Source organism: Carettochelys insculpta, chromosome 1 (genome assembly GCF_033958435.1).
Source record: "Carettochelys insculpta isolate YL-2023 chromosome 1, ASM3395843v1, whole genome shotgun sequence".
NCBI lineage: Eukaryota > Metazoa > Chordata > Testudines > Carettochelyidae > Carettochelys > Carettochelys insculpta.
Window position 1 is genome coordinate 355601988 of NC_134137.1, and position 19911 is coordinate 355621898.

The 19911-nt window shown below is 45.2% G+C and overlaps 2 protein-coding genes across 5 annotated transcripts in view; one reads left to right on the forward strand and one right to left on the reverse strand.

Annotated features, from left to right (window-relative positions):
• Positions 1 to 67: 67 nt before the first annotated feature.
• Positions 68 to 11760, reverse strand: PSMC2 (proteasome 26S subunit, ATPase 2). Its single transcript, XM_075016915.1, has 12 exons — positions 11632 to 11760; positions 9847 to 9884; positions 9325 to 9406; positions 5527 to 5626; positions 4996 to 5127; positions 4174 to 4246; positions 3930 to 4025; positions 3541 to 3705; positions 1961 to 2048; positions 1030 to 1232; positions 436 to 532; positions 68 to 351 (listed from the first exon to the last, which is right to left on the reverse strand). The coding sequence occupies exons 1-12, from the start codon at positions 11699 to 11701 to the stop codon at positions 194 to 196; spliced, it is 1302 nt and encodes a 433-aa protein (XP_074873016.1). The 5' UTR covers positions 11702 to 11760; the 3' UTR covers positions 68 to 193.
• A 5929-nt stretch (positions 11761 to 17689) lies between these two features.
• DNAJC2 (DnaJ heat shock protein family (Hsp40) member C2) overlaps positions 17690 to 19911 on the forward strand; it is a 32584-nt gene continuing 30362 nt past the window's right edge. For 3 of the 4 annotated variants that reach the window (XR_012648517.1, XM_075016926.1, XM_075016935.1), the window contains exon 1: positions 17690 to 17853. Coding sequence is in view for 2 of the 4 variants with exons in the window: in XM_075016926.1 (XP_074873027.1) it covers positions 17796 to 17853 (58 nt within the window). In the remaining 2 variants the exon portion in view is untranslated. The remainder of the gene's footprint in view (positions 17854 to 19911) is intronic. The other variant, XM_075016944.1, reaches the window with a different exon arrangement.

A 19911-nucleotide genomic window follows, 5' to 3' on the forward strand; every position in this document is an offset into this window, starting at 1 on the left:
CCCTGAATCTCAATTTTCTACTATAGCAGTAACTAATACAGAAGAAAAAAAATCATCTACAAACCTGTCATTGGGCGTGACATTTTATTTCTAGACTCCACATGAGATCAAACAGAACACACAGCTTAACAGTTACTCAGACTGTTTTTTAGAAAGATTAACAATAGGAAAGTTTTCCTTCAGTTTCAAGAAGTTAGTTGTAAGTCATGTATCTGGGTGTAGCGCTGAATTTTGCATATGACTTAATGACTTTGTTCACAGCTTCTAAGAAGTCCTTCTCTGTAGCAATTTTTCGACGTGCTCTGATGGCAAACATGCCTGCCTCTGTGCAGACACTGCGAATTTCAGCACCTTTTAAAGACAGAAAATTAACACTTGCACACTGAGCACCTACACAAAAGAGAATCACTGTCAAAGTCATAAGATTCAACTTACCTGTGCTGTTAGGACACAGTCGTGCCAACAACTCAAATCTTATGTCTCTTTCAACACTCATTGAACGAGCATGAATTTTGAATATGTGAGTTCTTCCCTAAAAACAGAAATTTGAAGGTGAGAGAATTATTCCTGCTGGGAGACAGGAAGTGAAGCAGTATACTCAGCCCGTGAAATGCCCTGTAAGAGGGGGAAGACAGTCTTGTTTCCTACTCTACCTACTGCTCGCAAGTATTTGCTTCTGACCTAGCATATTTGAGAAAGAAAAAAGAGTCTGTGGCACAGAGAGACACTAATTAGAAGTTCAACATTGTCACAAGAAATCTCATTGTAATGCAAATTAAGAGTGATCTACACCTTCAAAACTTACCTCCTTACTTGGTCCAATAGACTGCAAAGTACAGTGCAGTAGACATGGACTCATACAATAAGGCAGGAGGGCTTTTTTTGCCCATTTGATCCAACAAAGTTCAAATGTACAGCTCTTAGAGGTGCTTTTATATTTCTCTCTGAACTGCACCCAAATATTAGTCTGAAACAACTACTGGGCTGCTACTCTCCCTTTGCTTAGCAACAAAAAAGGAAGGTTCTAACCTCAAGATCAGGTAAACTAAATTCAATCTTCCTGTCCAGTCTCCCAGGCCTCATCAGTGCTGGATCTAAGGTATCAGGTCTGTTTGTTGCCATCAGCACTTTAATATTGCCTCTGGGATCAAATCCATCCAGCTGATTGATCAGCTCCAGCATAGTACGCTGCACTTCGTTGTCCCCTCCTGCCCCATCATCAAAACGAGCACCTGCAGAGCAGAAAATTACAGATCAAGCTGTTGCAGTTACAGACAAATGCACTGTCACTGCTATATGTGTATGCATGACCGTACCAAATTATTTCTCCTTTTTTTGGAATGCATTATCTTCAGCTAAGCAGTCAAGTCAGCAAAATATTTTCTGTTTGTATGCGAGAGGTATATTGCTGTCCTCAATGATGACACCTACTTTTCTTAGGTTTACAAATCCATATAAAACTTCCCCAAAACAAAATACTTTGGTATAATTAAAAGAACTGTATCAGCTTTTGTGAGCAGCACTTCAATATGCAAAACAAGTGTGCGTTGAGGAGAAGAGTTAAAGTTCCAGGAGTGTGAAGAAATGCAAAATTGAATAGAAATGTTTTACATTCAGTTTAATTTAAGAAATGTTTAGCAATTAAACTGTTCAACTGGCCATATTTGTAAGTGTTACTGTCTTAAGCTCAGTCACTTTGAATTTTGATTATAGAAATATTTGTATTCAGGATCAAATGAGTTCATATCTTAACTACTGATAATTCCCTTTGCAGTAACTACAGTTGTTCAGAGTAACAGATTTCCTAAGTTTACACTGCTGTGCATTACAGAATGCAACCATCTTGATAAATACAAATTAGTGTGTGGAGAGAGAATTATAAAAATCAAAATTATCATCTAGTAATATATTTGCAAGTTTGCCCCATTTAAAAAAAAGTAAGTGACTGTTGCAAGCATACCTCCAATGGCATCAATTTCATCGAAAAATATGAGACAAGCTTTCTTAGTTCTGGCCATTTCAAAGAGTTCACGAACCATTCGAGCTCCCTAATGGAAAGGATAAGATTTTGTTATAGGCAGGCTTTTAACATTTTAAAGCAAACTGTCGCTTTCCACCTGATGGTACATTTTTTAATTGTGAATACTTTTTTTGCTTTGTGCAACACTGGCAGGTGTGGGCATCGCTGAGGATACTCAGTCCCGAGCACTCATGCAAACATCCAACATTTAACAAACACAGCTATTACCAATTATTTATAAAGTTCTTAGTACTTGTGGAAGCTTCCAACCCAACTGCTCTGTAAAATGAAGAGCTACTTTTGAACTTCAACAAGCAGCTGTGCAAACTGACAACTTTTCACTTATACAATGCTTTCCACCCACAGCTCTCAAAGTGCTTTTCAAAAGGTGGTTAGCATCATTGACAATTTTACAGATGGGGAAGTGGAAGAAAGTCACTTGCCCAAGGTCACCCAGCAGACCAGTAGCCAAAGCAGAAATAGAATCCAGATCCCTGCATGTCCTAGCCCAATGATCAGTACACTGTCACATACCACTGAAGCCTAAACTGTAGAGACCACCTCTAGGTGTGGGGGCAGGTAGTTCAAATTTTAGACCTACCCTCTTTGCTGCCACTGTGACCCAGCTATCATGTCTGTGTTTGATATGTAGTTTCTGTTCAAGTCTCAGTCTGACAATCACTTCTTTCATACAGGCCCTGACCAATTACAGTAGAAGCTTGATTATCTGGCATCCCTGTGGAAGAGGGGTTGCCAGATAATCAAAGTTTTCTGATTTAGTCACATGGGACCACTAGCCCTACTCAGCTGACCCTGCTCCTAGGGAATGGGGGATACCTGTCTGCTGGCCCTGGCGGCCAGAGGAGCTGATCCACTGCAGCTTACCCAGGCTGGGAAGCCACCCCTAGTTCGTGTTAACAGAATATGCTGGTTATACAAGTGCTGGATAACATCTTTTACTTTATTAAATAACTTTTGGACTTCAACAACATGAATGAGGGGCAAAAAAGGCACCATATACCTTCACCAAACCTCTCAGCTATCTTGTTCACTCTGTACAGTTTGCATAGGGGAATGCACCTACTTTACCTGGTACTTCCACAAAGTGGTGCAGAGTTAAGAGTATGCACAAACAACCTGGTTATATGTCAAAATCTCAAAAATCAAAGCAAGAGATGTCAATGTTTTTAAGATTACTCCAGTCACTAGAACTGTATGAGGCCACTACAAGCTTGAGTCATTTCTGAGAGAAGTTAAGGATAATTTAGGGTGGGATCTCAATCATTTAATGCTGACCAAATGCCAATGAATGCTTCTGAACATTTCAAATGTAGCGTAACCAACAGAGATTTCATTATCTCAGGAGTGTCAGACTTACAAAGATTTGTTTAGTAGTTTTTATTCTTCTGTAGGTTTATGAAACTTAGTGCATTCAGCTGCAACGTTTATTAAAACTTTTGGCCACCCCCACCACTAGGAGTCTGCCGTGTGCATCACTTTTACACAGTATTTGGTATTACCTCTCCTACGTATTTCTGCACCAATTCAGATCCAATCACTCTGATGAAGCAAGCATCAGTCCTGTTAGCAACAGCACGGGCACAGAGGGTTTTGCCTGTACCAGGTGGCCCAAAGAGAAGTACTCCTTTGGGGGGCTCAATCCCAAGGTTAACAAACCTCTCAGGCTGCAAAGGGAAGAAACAGGAGGTTAGAATCTCTATATGCAAATTGGTGATTAATCAGATCAGCTTTGTTAAGCAAGTTACAAATAAGCCAGTCCATTTTCATTGAAAAGCTGCTTTGTTTATTGGGTGTTTACATTCAGATATCTTAGTACTTGAAGAGGCATGACAAATTATCTGAAGGAAATCTTATCAAAACTAACAGTCACAATCTAAGTGTTACTTACATGAAGCAGAGGGGTTTCGACCACCTCTCGCAGCTTTTCAATCTGTTCTTTGCAACCACCAACATCACTGTAAGTGACATCAGGTTTTTCCTCCACCTGCATAACAAATAGATGCGTGCAAATTTGAACAACTTGACAGTGCAAGTCTACCTAGGTCTCTAGGTGAGCAATAGCAGAATTCAGACAAAAGACATTTTAAGTTAGGCAAGTTGAAAAAGCATAAATAAGCAAAGGGAGTTCTCACCTGCATCATAGTAACTGTTGGGTCAATCTTTGGAGGCAAGGGGATATGGATCTGATACTTGTTTCTGTCCACACTGATAAGATGATGTAAGAAGAGCATTATTTTCATTACAACATTCCTCATGCTAACACAACTTTTCAAAAACCCACACCTTTGTACTATGAATGGGATAAACCCTCTTTTCTCCAGCATCAGCTTGAGCCCAGCCCTAAGAGATACAGCCTAGAGCTGACTGGAAAGCCAAATTCTACTTCCTCAGGGATGTTCCATTTAAAAAAAAAAAAGATTTCCCATGAAAAGGGGTTCAAAAGTCCATATTAAAAAAAAAAAAGGAAAAAGCAGCCCTTTGGAAACATTTTCAAGAACCCTGAACTGCCCAGAGTCCCAGCAGATCACCAAGCAGGAAGCCTAGGCCATTCATGGCTTCAGGCTACTGAGAAGTTGTGAGCCTTAAACCCCAGGTGCCCAGGAGCTGCCAGACTGGGCTGTATCGGCCTGCTGAAGTGCTGCCAAGGAGCTGGACAGGCAAGGTGGCAGGAAACCGAGAGTTCTGAACCCCTCCTGGTATATCTCAAAAGTTCATCCTGTGGAACATTTCAGTTCTGACAAATCAATATTTTCCAACAGAAGATACCAGAAAGTTTCTGACCAGCTCTATTGCTCTGTAAATAACCACATTTCAGTGATATTAGATGATACTTGTTCAGTGATATGATTGTTTGCAGAACACTAAACCATGAGACTATATCGTGACATCTTACAGGAAAAGCTTCTGTTTACTGTTAAAATTGCTTTTTTTAGAAGTTTGGTGTCTTTACTTACCCAACTCTCATTCCTTCTTCAATGTCAGTAGGTGCTACCTGATCGCTGAGGTCCACCACAAATTTAGCAAATTGTTTGACATTGATAATGTACTTGGGATCCTCAGAATCTGCATTGATTATCTTTGTACATCTAGCAGAAAAGAGAGAGTTAACTAATGCAGGCCATGAGGTAGATAAGTTAACCTTCTCGTTACTTACAAAAGCCTTACACAATCAATTGTTAAAAGAGGGCTTGTTTGTACTCTAAGTGCCTTTATGAAATCGTAGAGCTAGTATGTTTGTAGTAGTGGTGTAATTCATAATTCTATCACTGATCCAACTAGGACACAGTTCTCATGTTTCACAAAGGTTAACATCTGAACACTTAGATATCACAGTGAACAGCACCCTAGAAATATCTGAGGATCAAAATTTTTACCAGGTGTCATGTGGGAAGAAGGCAGCTGCTGCAAATAGAATTATAAATGCTATGTAGTAGAGCATAGAGTACCATATATCTCTTATGACAAGATCCACGGAATATACACACCTGGCTACCTGCAGTGGCTGCTCACTTTGGAGAGTTTGCTTATCTGCAGCCAGATCCCAAAGGGCAGGAGGGGCCAGGCCTGTGTCTGACTCCTTGATCCCTATGTAGAAGGCAGCAAAGTTGGAAGGTCACTGGTTATGTCAATGATACTTCACACTCAGTTCTACTAACATTACTCATTCAGTCACATCAGTATAAAAAGGCAGATGCTGGGAGAAATATTTTTACAGGTACTTTAAATGTGAAATGCAAAAGGAAAGCTGCTGGATTTATGCCAGTTTGTTTCATGATGTTCCAGAAACAGAGTCTAACAAGCTTCCCCCACCCTCTTGTATTTTATTAACAGAGAGGTAGCCATGTTAGTCTGTATTCTAACAAAACAAAACAGCAGCCATGCAGCACTTCAAAGACTAACAAAATGATTTATTAGGTGATGAGCTTTCATGGGACAGACCCACTTATTCAAATCTATAAAATTTCCAGTCCAGACACAATGGCCATCTCAAATGTTCTATGGATGGTGCCCAGGGTGGTTAGGGGGATGACCTGTGGGTTGGGTCCTGGAGTGGGGCAGCACTGAAGGGGGGATGAGGGACGTTAAGTGTCTTGCTGGAGATAATTATGAACATCAAAAGAAAGGAATCAGTCCCTATAGCATGTGAGATAACAAGTGTGAATGTATCAAATTTGAATATGAACCCCAGTCCACAAAATCTCCCTATGTAATTTGTTTTTGGTCTCTGTTGTAGGATGCATATTCTCAGGTCTTTTACAGCATGACCCACTCCATTTCCTCTTGTATTTTGTTTTAAATTAAAAACTCAGACCTTGTCTACCCTGCTTTTGCTTAGCAGACTTTATGGACAAGTGGAGAACCAGTAGAGTACCAGTAAACATAGCAATAAAGTAAATTGTGATTTACGAGGAAAGTGATTGATATTCAAACTGTTCTAAACTTTGTAAATTCAAGTTCCTTGTTAAGTAAGAACTTAGAAGAAGAAACTATATTAGGATTCGACACAGAGACTGTCAAGTAAAACCTAAGAGCGCTCTCACACACATCTGAGCTCACCACCAGTCCAACATATCTCAGCCCAATAACTATTTTCTGCAGCTGGTTTGGTTTAAATTCATCTTTCTTGAACACAGATAATCACAACTGTACAGAGCATTCCAAATGAGGTCTTACCAGGGCCTTCTACAAAGGGCATTAATACCTCCCCCTCATGGAAATGCCTTCTCCAATCAGACTTCCTAGGATGGCAATTGCCTTTTTCACAGCTGAATCACATTGGTAACTCAGGTATCCTGCAATGAACTCCTATACCCAGGTCTCCCTCTTCTTTCAACTGATGAGCCTCCAAAAGGTAGCAGAAATTCTTATTAGTATACCCCAAAATCATGACTTTTTAGTCCTATTGAATTTCATCCTCTGTCACTCTACTATTCAAGGCGATCCATATCTTCCTCTCATATTGCATTCCTCCCCTCTGTTGATACAAACTTTCTACATCATCAGATTTAATCCGCACACATGCCTATGTTTTGTGCCAAACTCATTAGCAAAAATATTAAATACGACTGGTCCCAAGACTGAGGAACCCCACTAATAACATAACTCCAGTTAAAAAATTCACCTTTTAGCACAACCTGCACCCTACTCACATCTAGCCAATTTTTTATCCTCTCTGCAATGTTGTATTGATTCCCGCTTCATTCATTCAACTACAATTGAACTTCCGTACTGTGCATGTCCCTTATCCAGGAACACCTTGATAGGGGCCCTGTTGGATGAGAAGGAAATGGCTCTGCACCCTGCCACTCCCTCCCACCCGCCTCAACATACAGCTGGGGAACAGCAGCATAGCAACATGCTTCCCAAGGCTTTTTCCTGCCACTCCCATATTGGCAAGGCATAGCGTACGGAAGCAACAGAGGGCATGGAGCTATGTGTGCCCCTGGGAGCAGGGCGACAGGTAAGCAACCTATGCTGATATCACAGTGCCCTCCCTGGCTTGGAAAGTTAGTTAATCCAGCATACCCTGTTTCCCAGGGTATGCTGGATTAAACACGGTCCAGGGTAATAATTTTCTATGTGATGCTGTGTCAAATGTACTTCCTTTATCTAACAAAAATTGGTTATTTTCTCAAAGGAGGAAATCAGTTTAGTCTGGCACAATCTACCTTTGGTAAACCCATATTACATTGCCTCCTCTTTACCATTTACCCTCTATGAATTCAATTATTCTTTCCTTCACAATAAGTTCCAAATCAGGGGTCCACAACCTTCAGAGATGCATGCAGCTCTTTAAGGACTTCTTTGTGGTTCCCGATGCTATAATTGCAAAGTTAAAAAAACCCTCCTGATTATTTTCAATAACCAGTGAAGATCTAAAAGCCCATCAATGTTGCCACTTCTAAGAATTCACAGAGCCCGATACAGAGCCTGTCACCCTCTCGCGCCTCCTGACACTTGATAACAATGTACAATTCACATCTGAATAGTAAACAATATGTGATCGCAAAACCTTGGAGAACTCCCCCCAGTGGCCCCTGGAGAGAGACAAGGTTTGGGAATGAAAGTCGGGAAGACAGTGGTAAAAAACACACATGTAAAGTGTGAGGAAATAGAACATGTAAAGTTTGTGAACGTCCTGCAGTAATCATGTGTCACATTTGCTCACGAAAGCTCATGCTCAAAACTTTTCTGTTAGTCTATAAGGTGCCACAGGACCCTTCGTTGCTATTACAAATCACTGTGTGCACAGTTCTTAAAACGGGTTACAAAAAGAGTTTGACGTTGTTTATTATGGACCGTCTCATATTCACATGCATTTCATCTCTTGAATTATTGATTTTTTTTTACCAAATTGAAAAAAAATGGCTTTTCTTGCTATTTTAATTCCAGACCCCTGTTCTAAATCCTTGAATATAGAGGTCAGAATAACAGGTTTGTATTTCCAGGGTCACTTTTGTTTCCCCCTCTCTAAATACAGATAACATGCTGATTATTCTCCACTTCAGTATTATTCCCAAATAGAAATGTATTACAATCCTTGCTACTGGATAGCAACAACGTGTGCCACTCCTTTCAATATTCTAAGATGGAAATTGTCTGTACCCCTCCCCATGACTTGATCAAATTAAACTCTTCACATCACTCTTTCACCCCCTGGCTGAAAGTGTTCATTTCTAGACATTCAGTCGTATCAGTCAACATTGCCTTCAGGCATGATCCATATTAGCACCGTTAGTGAAAACTGAGGCAAAGTATTGAGTTAGGCTTTGGAACATATAAAAATTATCTTTAATCTCCTGTCCAACAGTGAATGGTGGCCCAATCTCATTCATCCTTATTTTTATTTGCTGACCTGCACATTCTTATTTATTTTTAAGTTCCTTCCTAAAACTTAATTCAGCTTCTCTTTTAGCAATTCTTAATTTATTCCTGTATTTGCTAACCTCCATGATTGTAGCTTTCTTTGCTAATCAATCCCTTTTTTGGTCCAGATACACACTCTGCTTATTCCTAAGAGCCATTTTTGTTGCGATTATTCCTCCAGTTGGATCTGAAATATTTCTATACAAGCTTTTCCCCTTGTTTCTCAAGATATCTATTCTAGATAGTTTTTGTTCAGATGACCTAAAGACACTCCAAGCTCTCCACATGTAAGTCCTGGAGCTCTTCAGCCAGTGACTATTCCCCTTAAATTTCCCAAAGTCAGCCCTTTTGAAATCAAAAATCAAAGTTGTCTACCTTATCTTGATAATTTTTGTATTAAATTTTACTTTACATACCAGTGAGCTCATTAATTTTCTTAAGGAGCTGCTGAATATCATCTTCTACCTGCTTAATCTGCCTTGAGTACGTGCTCTGGCCCTGGAACAAAAGAGCAAATGTGTGCACTTCAGTAACTTAAGAAAAATAAGTGCACGTATTTATGTACAGTAGACACATTACCTTCTTTTGAGATTATCAATATAGCACATAAGGTCCTCAGTGTAAATGAAAATCAGGCCCATTGTTGGGGAGATATTTTCAAACAGAAATATAAAACTAAAAAAATTAATTAATTTGATCATTGTTCCTTCACAGACTAGTAATATTCAAATCTGTAGGGGTTTTATAGTTTGTGGGGTGGGGAGAGAATGCTTTAAGGGAGAGAAGTTGCAGAGTTGGAGTAAATTATAAGGCACCAGAGGAAAACAATTTCCTGCTATTTCCAAATAAAATCAATTTGGAAGACATTATTGTGCTTTGATTCAATTAATTGGATTGTAATGGTTTTCTTTAACATTCTAGTTATGAAGCCTACTTACATAGGTTTTCAGCAAGGCAATATCCCCTTCATCCAATGCTGAAACAAGACAAACAAGAATTACCTTTCAGTTATAGGAACAAAATTAAACGTGTCTCATTTTGAATCTAAAAGATGCAAAGTCACACACTCACAGAATTCCTTTGATACTGCAAGTGAGGGTTGGTGTTATGATTTTGTTTTTAAATGTTAAACTGAAGTACTGTTCTATAAAGCCAGATACTCAAGAACAAGCAGGAGTTAAACACATTCTCCAGCTACTCACTCTTACTTGTAGGGATGAAGTACTACTGCATTGTTATTTATCATGTACAAACAATCCAACAAGTTAGGCATCTCAATGTCCAACATAGAAGTTGTCTGTCAAAAAGCGCTTACAAGCTTAAAGAGCCTATATATAAACAAAGGCTTGGAGAAGAGGGAGTAACAAAGAAGAAAACAAATCAACTTCTGCTTCGTGACAGTCTTAAGAATTGTCCAAATTGCAGAAGCCATTTATTCTGACACTAACCTCTCTTAGCCATTTGTAACAACAGTATATAAACAAATGCATATCTGCACACCAAGCAACTACCTACCAGTGAAATGATGCATTTCAGTGGTGGAAAGAACAAGATCCAATTTCAAAATCAAGACACTCCTGTACTGAAGTTATTAACTTAAACCAGACTTCAAACTGCAGACTGACAGTGAAGATGGGGACAGCTTCTAAATAAGTGCCCCACTTCGACATTCTTTTACTCAGATCTAGTTCTGCGAGAGTAAGGGAATGTCAAAATGTGGCGCTTATTTCGAAGCTGCCCCCATCTCCACTGTCAATCTGCAATTCAACATCTGCACTTTGAAATTCATACAGCTGCCTTTATGCTAATGAGGTGCTGAATATGCACATTAGTGCCTCATTACCATGGCACCTCCGATGGGAGGGGACAAGTGTAGAAGCAATCACAGTGTGCACAAGCCCTGCTCCCTGTTTTGGGAATTGGTACAGATACTCATCTCACTCTTTGGTCACATCCGCCAAGCACCTCACCCACAGCCCAGACCAGAGATCCCATCTTTGAAAGGGGGGAATTTAGTGCATGTTCTCTGGTCGGTGTCTCCCATTAATTCAGGCAGCAACCAGCCTAGCATGCTGTATGCGGATCACACCGGTAGCACTTCTCTACCCCTGCTCACTGTACAGTGAGACTAGGACCCAAACTCAGGTTTTCTAGATCCCAGCGCTGGTCCAGTGGTTCTCCCAGTTCAGATACCTGACTCCATTTGTCGATCCCCCCCGAAGGACGCCAACATCGGACCAACAGCCCTGGCGCACTCGGGCTCTGCGGACGCAAGCTATAGGGCTCCAAACTGCCGTGTAGCCACCGTGAGACACCTCCCGACACCCCACCCCCACCACACGTCTATACAGCCCTTCTGCAGCCCGCTGAACCCGAGCGAGCGGGCCGGGCCGGCCGGTTGGAGCCGGTGCCTGGCCCGGGTGGCTGACGGGCCGTGCAGTCACACAGGGGGGCGGAACGAGCTAGGACACGAAGAAAGACCCAGAGCCCCGGCGCCTGCTCGGCTGGGCTCCCTCCCCCGGAGAGCGGCGACACCCGCCAAGCCCGCGGGGCCGAGCCAGGCTCGAACCCGAGCAGCTGCCGGTGCCCCCAGCGCAGCGAACGCGAGGGGAAGGGCACCGGGCGCAGGATCCGTCGGGGGAAACGAGGGCCCAGACGCCTCACGAGCCTGGAGGGGGGGGTGGATCGGGAAGGTAGGAGCCCGAGGCCGCCCGGCCCCTCACCGCGGATGGGCTTATCCTCCTTCTCCTCCTCCTTGGTTTTGCGCTGATCGGCGCCTAGATAGTCCGGCATCCCGGCGGCCGCAGGGCTCCCTTCACGCGTCAACTCTTGCTCCCGAAGCACTGCGCACGCGCCGGCCCGCCCCCGGATGCATTATACAGCACCTCACCCGGCTTCCGCTCCGAGCCTTTCCGCCACGCACCGGAAGAAACCTCGTGGGGAGCATCATTAGAGGCAGCCAGGCGGAAGACGGAAGCTGGTCTCGTGCAAGCGGATTATGTTCCCCCAGCCTCGCTTCCAGTAGTGGGGGGGGGTGTGCTTCAGGGCTTTCTTTCCCCTTCACAGTCCCTTGGGTCTGCAGTGCCTACTCGTCCCGTTCCCTACAAGGCAAGTGGCAGTCCGCCCGCTCTGCAGGCACCTCCGGGGAAGCCCCAGCGACAGGACCCTGCTGTGCTGCCTTCCCAGCGGCCCGGCTGCGGCTTGGGTTAACGACCATGGGTGTTTTAGAAGTGCACAGGGGGATATTTTCCGTCTGCTCGGAGCAACGGGTGCAGGGAGCTTGGCCTTCCTCACCTGGATGTCTGGCAGGTTAAATTTTAGTGAAACCCGAGAGTCTCCTGTAATCACTTGACTCTAGGAGCTGGAGCTTTAAACAAAACACCCATTGTTGTAAGAGGTGACAGTAGACAAGGCTGAACTTTTGTCTGTAGCCATTATTCCTCTGATCATTTAACTTATGTTTTTTTGCTATAAATCCATGTGGAGCTGTTGTATATATCTTTACTACACAGGAAGTGATGCTTTTATCTCTGTAGTTAACTGTAATGCACTGCTTTAAATGAGAAGGCAATATCTCATGTGACCATACAGTGATAGAAGTTATAATATCACAGAGAAAAGTATGTGAGGACGTTGGGGCTGGAGTTTGCTGATTGTTATTTGCCAGGCAATATTTGCAGGATGAGGAAAGCGGTGGACTGGTGTGGGAGGGAGCTGACAGTCTAATCTCCAGCAATATCATTCTTGCTGATGCAAAAATGTAAGAGACTAGGTTGTAAGTTGTCAACGATATGGTGGAAGGATTTAAGCTGGGACTGTAGGCTATAACCAGTGACATTCTATTATTTTCCTTATGCCTGTCTTGTAGTAGGCGACATCTTGGTATTCGTTTGGCTCTATCGGTCTATTTCTTCCCTAGGTGGGTATTTTAGTTGTAAGAATGCATATAGGTGTTTTTCTCTGAATCACATTTCAGAATTTAGTGAAACTAGACTTTTGAAAGGAGATCCAGTACCAATAATCTCAAGACAATGTTCAATCATACAGTAAATAAACATCTGTCAGGCAAACCTTGGAAGAGACCGCTTCTTCTTTATATATGTCTGACAGTCATTATTACTTGGTCATAGTGCTCTGTTTTTCTAGGAATGTAGAAATAGTAAACTTGAAAAACACAACATGCGGCAGAGTTACTGAGAAGCTGAAAGTACGCTTTTGCTCATTTCAGTATTCCCGAACTAATGATGGACAATGGACCACACTTCACCACAACAGCATTTGAGTTATTCTAGATGAAAAATGATTCTGATAATATTACTAGTGGCGCACACTCTCAACAAGCAAGTGGAGCAGCTGAGAGACCAGTACAAACAGCCAAGCAAAGTTAAACTAGATCAGTGTTTCTTCCAGTAGGCAATGGACCTGCTTTGGGAAAGCTGCTAGTGGAACCATGCTGCTTTGTTTACCTTAAAGGGTCCATAGCCAGAAGTCTCACAGCTCCCATTGGCCCCAGTTCAATGTTTCCAACTCAAAGGAGCTGCCAGAAGTGGTGTGCCCCAGGCTGCCGCTTCCCACAGCTGTCCTGGGCCAGAAATGAGGAATCAGAGCTAATGGGAGCTCCAAGGCTCTATGGCTACAGACCTTTTAAGCAAACAAAGCAGTGTGGGCCCGCTAGCAGCTTTCCCAGAGCAGATCTGCAGCCCACTTTGAGAAACACTGAACTAGATGGGGGCTGGGCGGGGGGAAAGAGCTGGCACAATGGAAAAGATTTCATCCCCCCAGGTTATATGGGATTAAAACTGACAACAAAGAGTTCCACAGAAGATATTGCTATCTACAGTGTGGTCTTCGTAAAAATAACAGAGCAAACTGACTAAAGATAATTATTGCAACTAATGGACAGTCAGATAAGCAAGTTGGTATACATTTGGGTCATGTAATTAGAAAACCAGTAAGATTCAGAAGTAGTAACAGAGAGATAGCCATGTTAGTCCGTATCCCATCATAACAAAAAAGCAGTCATGTAGCACTTTAAAGACTAACAAAATAATTTATTAGGTGATGAGCTTTCATGGGACAGACCCACTTCTTCACTGTTAGTTCACGGCATAACACCAGAGCCCTGCTCCAGTCAGGCACTTTATCCATCTGCCTCAGTAGCCAACCCAGAGTCCACTTTTCTCCCTTTTCTAAGGTTTGCAGGAGGTTTGATTTTTCTCTCAGTTCAATGTCTAACAAAAGTAGCCCATGACTGAACAAAATATTTCTGTCAAATTTGTGGTTTCAAACTTACTACTATCCTGAGAACACATGGGCAGATTAATTATTCCCTGTGCCTCATGATTTGTCAAACAGATCTTTTTTGATTACTTGTAATTTAAAAGTCTAACAATAAAACATTCAAAAGTCTGCAGAACACTACATCTGGTCTCCTTCAAGCATATAATTCTGCAAATTATTTGCCCTAATCAAAAATTAGCAGGGTCAGAGTTAGGGGAAAAGCTTATAATGGGAGTCCAGGGTTCAACATGAGGCCCCCATGAGAAGAGGCTACCCTGACAGTCTGCCTGAGGTGGCTGGGGCTCCTTCTGTGAGTCTAGAAAGTGAGAGGAGGGGATCCTGCTGCAGCCCCTGCCCCAGGCCAGGGGAGGGCAAAGAGCCCTAAGAGGCAAAGAAATGAGGCTAGAGGGCTAATTATGACAGGCGGGGCTGAAGTGAGGGAGCACTATACAACAGTTGGGTCTGAGTAGATGAAGTGAAGGCTGAGAGGGTGAACTAAGAGTAGCAGGGGTAAAAGAGGAGCCTGAACTGATGAGCTAGGCTACGTCTGCACTAGACTCTTCCTTTTGGAAGGGGCACGGTAATGAGTGAGTTGGGAAGATGCTAATGAGGTGCTGCCATGAAGATACAGTGACTCATTAGCATAATGGTGGCTGCACGCAATTTGAAAGCGCCACTTTCAAATCACGCACTGCCCATGTAGACGGGGCCTTTTGAAAGGACCCCCTGGACTTTGAAAGCCCCTTCTTCCTAAAACCAAATAGGAAGGGGCTTTTGAAGTCCAGGGGGTCCTTTTGAAAGGCCCCAACTACATGGGCAGGGCGCAATTCGAAAGTGGCGCTTTCCAATTGTGTGTGCGGCTGCTGTTATGCTAATGAGGTGCTGCATCTTCATGGCAGCACCTCATTAGCATCTTCCCAACTTGCTCATTACCATATACCTTCTGAAAGGAAGGGGCTAGTGTAGACAAGGGCCTAATGATGATGGAACCTGGGGGACTGAATTGAGAGGGGTTGGGTGGGGATAGAATTGAGGAACTGCGGGGCTGGATTAATTGCTGAGAAGGAGACAGGCAGATGGAATGAGAATTCTTGCAACAGGGGGTCAGTATCACTTTACCCTGCACCTGTGGGGCATGTTCTCTCTAATCCTTTCTATCCACGTGCAGAATATGTTTTTATGTGCACTGAGGAACAAGCAAATGTGCAACAGCAATAGAAACACAAAACCTAGCTGTGGGTGCTCTGCTAACCAGCTGGGTGGCACCTGAATTTCCTTTCAGTGGCCGTATCAGTGCACAGTTTACAGGGAACAATGCCTGTGGGAAAATGGGCAACATTAACTGTGTGTGCCCTGTACATCCACAGCCACCACCTTTACATCCATGGATTGTTTAGGTGTACCTAGCCATTTTGTGTATATGCAGGATTCTACTAATCATCACACGCACAATGCACACAACATGAGAAAGGACAGATTTCAAAAACGAAGGGACTGATTTTAAAATAATAAATACATTTCTAACATCTCATGATTTTTTGGCACAGTCACAATTTTTCGAGAGTTCAACTTTTGATTTTTAACCTGTTGCAATTGGCAATACTGCATGAGCAAAGATGACAGCTTCTTGGGGCACAGCTGTCCCATGCCATTCTGCGTCAGCTGAGCTGCTTCCCCACTGGATTCACTGAGAAGGCCTTACCTGGTTCTCCCAGCACCATTATTGGCTTTGTCCCCATGTCCCCCATTACTCCTAGGGAAATTCTGTGCCACTTGTACATGTGCAGAATTCATATTCCCACAGATTTCTTTGCCTCTCCATAGAAAAAATACTTCTTACCTGGAAGCAAAGGGAAGCTGCAAAAGCAGTCAGGGGCCCCTGCCCAGCAGCATACATGCATCATTTCAGGCACCCAGAGCAGGCGGTGAAGAGGTAAATCACAGGGAGATGGGGAGCAAGGCTGATGTCACTGCCGGTGACTCCTATCACATGCCAAGCTCAGATGCTAGTCCCAGCCTGGCTGACAGAGGACAGGACTTGCTCTGCAAGGAGTAGCTGGAGCCAAGGGAGACCTACCCCCAAAAACTACCCCAGCTGTAAGAATCTGTGTGTGTCTGTGTGTGTGTGTAAGAGAGAGAGAGTGTGTTCTTGCCTTGGTTGCTCTTCAGCCATGGGGTGGAAGGATCCCTGTATGGGGAGGTGCTCCCTCATCTGCCCACCCCCTTGCATTCCAATAGGCCCACACACCCACTAAGCCTCACCTTCCAAATTGTTTCACTGAACCTAATTCATGCGAACACCCACTCTGCTGAACCTCAATCCCTGCATCTAGAGCTCTCTTGCACCCTCGTCCCTGTAGATCTGAAAGCCCCCACATCAGCACACACCATGTCTCACCCCTGCCTGTGGACCGCCCTTGCTGAGTTCTATGCACTCAAATCCCCAAATCACTGAGTCCTAACGCAAGGGTGTGGAAAAGTAGGGGGTTACCCACCCCCGGGGGGCATGAAATTTTATAAGGGGCTGCAACATGATTGGCTGCTGGGTCTCATGCTCTTCTGTCTCATTACAAATGTTGAACTATGTTCCTGTTTTGTGCATGTATATTCACATTTATATACCAGTTCATAAAATTTTTACATTCTACATACCTATTTTCTTACATGTGCCAAAAGGGTTTTTTCATTTGAACATAACTGAAATGTTTGTCGGTTTGGATTACATTAGAAAGGTTGGGGGCCCTGCTAACTGCAGAGATGAAAAGTGGGGCTAGACATGAAAAGTTTGCTCACCTCTGTCCTAACCAACGCACCCAAGCTCCCCGACCTACCATGGCCCACTTTCCCAATGCTTGGATCCCCTTCAAAGCAGGGGTGCTGGAACAATTTTTAGAGTGGGGGTCTGGTAGAAACCATTTATTTGGTGGTTGTTATATCTACTTCAAAGCAGGGGGTGTTCCAGCACCTCTACCACCCTTTGTTCCCCAACCACTGCTGCTGAGCCGCTTGCACACAGACACACCTCACCACACGCTGAGGGGTCACCCTCCCCTGGAGGATCCTGCAACACTCAGTTCCCCATACACCCAAATGCCCCCAATGAACCCCTGGGCATCCAGGTCCCCCTGTATCCAGACTGCCCCACGCGGACCCTCTCCCCCCACGCGCGGATCTTGCGGAGCTAACCCTGCCTGCTCCACACCTGGATCAGGGCCTGGGCCGAGGCAGTGAATGACGCTGCGCCTCTCGCTCGCTATCTTGGTGCGCCCCGTGGCCTGCTACGGGCAAGCCCCCCGGCCGCTCACACGAGCACGGGAGAAGTGCGGCTGAGCCTCCGTGTCCTGCGCGCCAGGGGCTGGGGCCGAGCCTAGCCGGGCGCCGCAGCACACGGACAGGGAGGCGGAACGCCGCCAAGCGGGACCTGTTCTGTTTGGAGAGGGTTCCCGGGGGACCGCTTGGCGCGTGACACAGGAGGGGACCCGGAAGTGGTTGCCTGGAGTCTCTCCATGCGCCGGCTCCTGGCAACTGGTGAGAAGGAGGGAGCGAGTTCAGAGCCTGCGAGACTCTCCGGGCCAGGAGTCCCTGGGAGCGGCCAGCGGCCGCCACGATGCTGAGGGAGGCGGAGGACGGGGAGGTCACCGCGGTCACCAGAGCCCTGTCTGCGGGTAGGTTTCCCCCGGCTGCCCCCTTGGGCCACGCGACTCCGCCCTCGCCCCCTCCCCCCCGTGTCTCAGTTTCACCCTTCCCGCCCCCGGGCTCAGGAGCCGCGGGTCCCGCTGGCAGGGAGCCCGGCCGGATGTGATTGTGCGGTACCGTTTCGGCTTTCCCCGGCAGCGTCCTCCTCTCGCCCGCCGGCTCAAGCCAATCCGCTCCTGGGCCTGACCCAGCCACTGACCGGCTTGCGCCCCACAGCTGTACCCACAGCGCCCCTAGCTCCGCTCGTCCGAGCCCGGTCTCCTTCCGTCCAATAAACGTAGTAGACCTTGCGTCAGGATTGTGTCCGTGTGCAGCGCCAAGCACAAGCCAGCACTCAAATACCCCTGAGTGATAGCCAGACACAGGCTCCTCTCCCCACCGGGCACAGATGGCTACAGCCAGAAATCAGCCCCTTAGGCTACATCTACACTACCAGATAAATTCGATTTTATACGATCTGAAGAGAAACCGGAGCAATAACACTGGTTTTTTGAGTATCTTCACTTCCCACAAAGTCGAGTTAGTGTTGCCACATTAGACTGGCCAGACATTCTGGGAACCTATTCTACAGTTCTCTGAGCCCAACATTCTGCACCTTCTCCCAGACCCTGCTGCTTGGGGAGCTGGGAAACTGATGTGCCTGGCTTGTAGGAGCTGAGAGCCTGGCACAGTAGGTAGCCAGGTACGGCGCTGGTCACTTTCCCAGCTCCCACCAGTGGTGGGGAGCCCTGAGCAAGGTGCAGCAATGCCAGTCAGCCTCTAAAGGCTAATGAATTCAATTAAAAGACACGACACTTCCACACTAGCCTTCATTCAAACTGTTAATTCGAACTTGATGCTGCACCCAGCCAGTTCTGATGATATTATGGTATTGATATTAGTGCTCCCTAAATGGAGCTAGTGGTATTTACAGTGAAACAGTCACTTCGCACAATCGAGATAACTGCCTTAAATTTGAATTTATCTCATAGTGTAGACATAGCCTTAGCCGCTGCTTAACTATATCATCTTTAGCTTCATGATGATCGCAGGATCCTTAAAGGGGAAATGGTAATTTTGGGGTCTTACAAGTGAGTAACAAGCTTGCAGCAAATATTGCTTCATAGGTTACTCTAAATAGCACTGCTGTTTTGGACAAAATCCTTTTTCATTGTGCTAGATTTTAAGTAGGGTTACCATATTTGAACTTTCAAAAAAGAGGACATCCCTGAGAAGAAAGGTATCTATATCAGTATTTACCAGCTCACACTTTCTTAATGTAAACTCATCCTTTGCTATACAAGCACAATCGGTTCCCAACTTTCTGCTCATAGGCAAAAACTCGTAAGAGGGAAACTAAATTACCATTAAATACACTTTAAAGTTTCTCATTGGTTCCTAGTGCTCCTAACTCAGGGAAGGAATGGCAGCATGTGTCACTGCTTTTGAAAGGTAAGTAAACCTGGGATTTTAGGGGCGGTGTAGGAGAGGGTTAAGGGTTTGGGACCATGAGTGGGAGGGAGAGTGAAAACATGGTGGCAGCTCCAGTGGAGGAGGAGGCGGCTTGTTCCTCGGGGCTGCACCAGCGGTACCTGGGGAGGGAGGTGGGCCGGGGGGTTCAGGGACCAGGCCAGGGTGGGTGTGGGGAGTGGGCTGAGCTGGGCGAATGTTTGGAGCGGGTCGGGCTGGGCTGGAGGGTTTGAGGGGAGCTGCAAACTGGGGGGAGGGCTGGGGCATTGGGAGCGGGCCGAAGGGTGAAGGGAGAGCTGCAGAGCTTTGATGGAGACTCCTGACTGCATGATGCCGCCGCACAGCTGGAGCCACTTTGATGTGCGCAGCTGAAGGTACTGGCCACTCCTTCCCTGAGTTAGGGGCATTAGGGACCAATCCTTAACTTACCTGGGGTGGGGGTTGGTTAGGGTACCAGGTAGGATGGGTGTTGGGAGCAAGCCAGGTTGTGGGTTGGAGGGGGCTGCGGGCCAGCAGTGGTTGGGGCGGAGGGTCAGGCTGCGGCGGATTGGGGCAGTGGACCCGGTGTGGGGTTGAGG

What these genes read in the sequence shown, in the direction of transcription:
- PSMC2 (XM_075016915.1), bottom strand. Translation starts at nt 11,701, where the DNA reads ATGCCGGACTATCTAGGCGCCGATCAGCGCAAAACCAAGGAGGAGGAG. An exon ending in CAGCCACTGCAGGTAGCCAG is followed by an intron (nt 5,128 to 5,526) that starts GTGTGTATATTC and finishes CTTTTCTGCTAG; the next exon opens with ATGTACAAAGATAATCAATG. An exon ending in TCGAAACCCCTCTGCTTCAT is followed by an intron (nt 3,706 to 3,929) that starts GTAAGTAACACT and finishes TTCCCTTTGCAG; the next exon opens with CCTGAGAGGTTTGTTAACCT.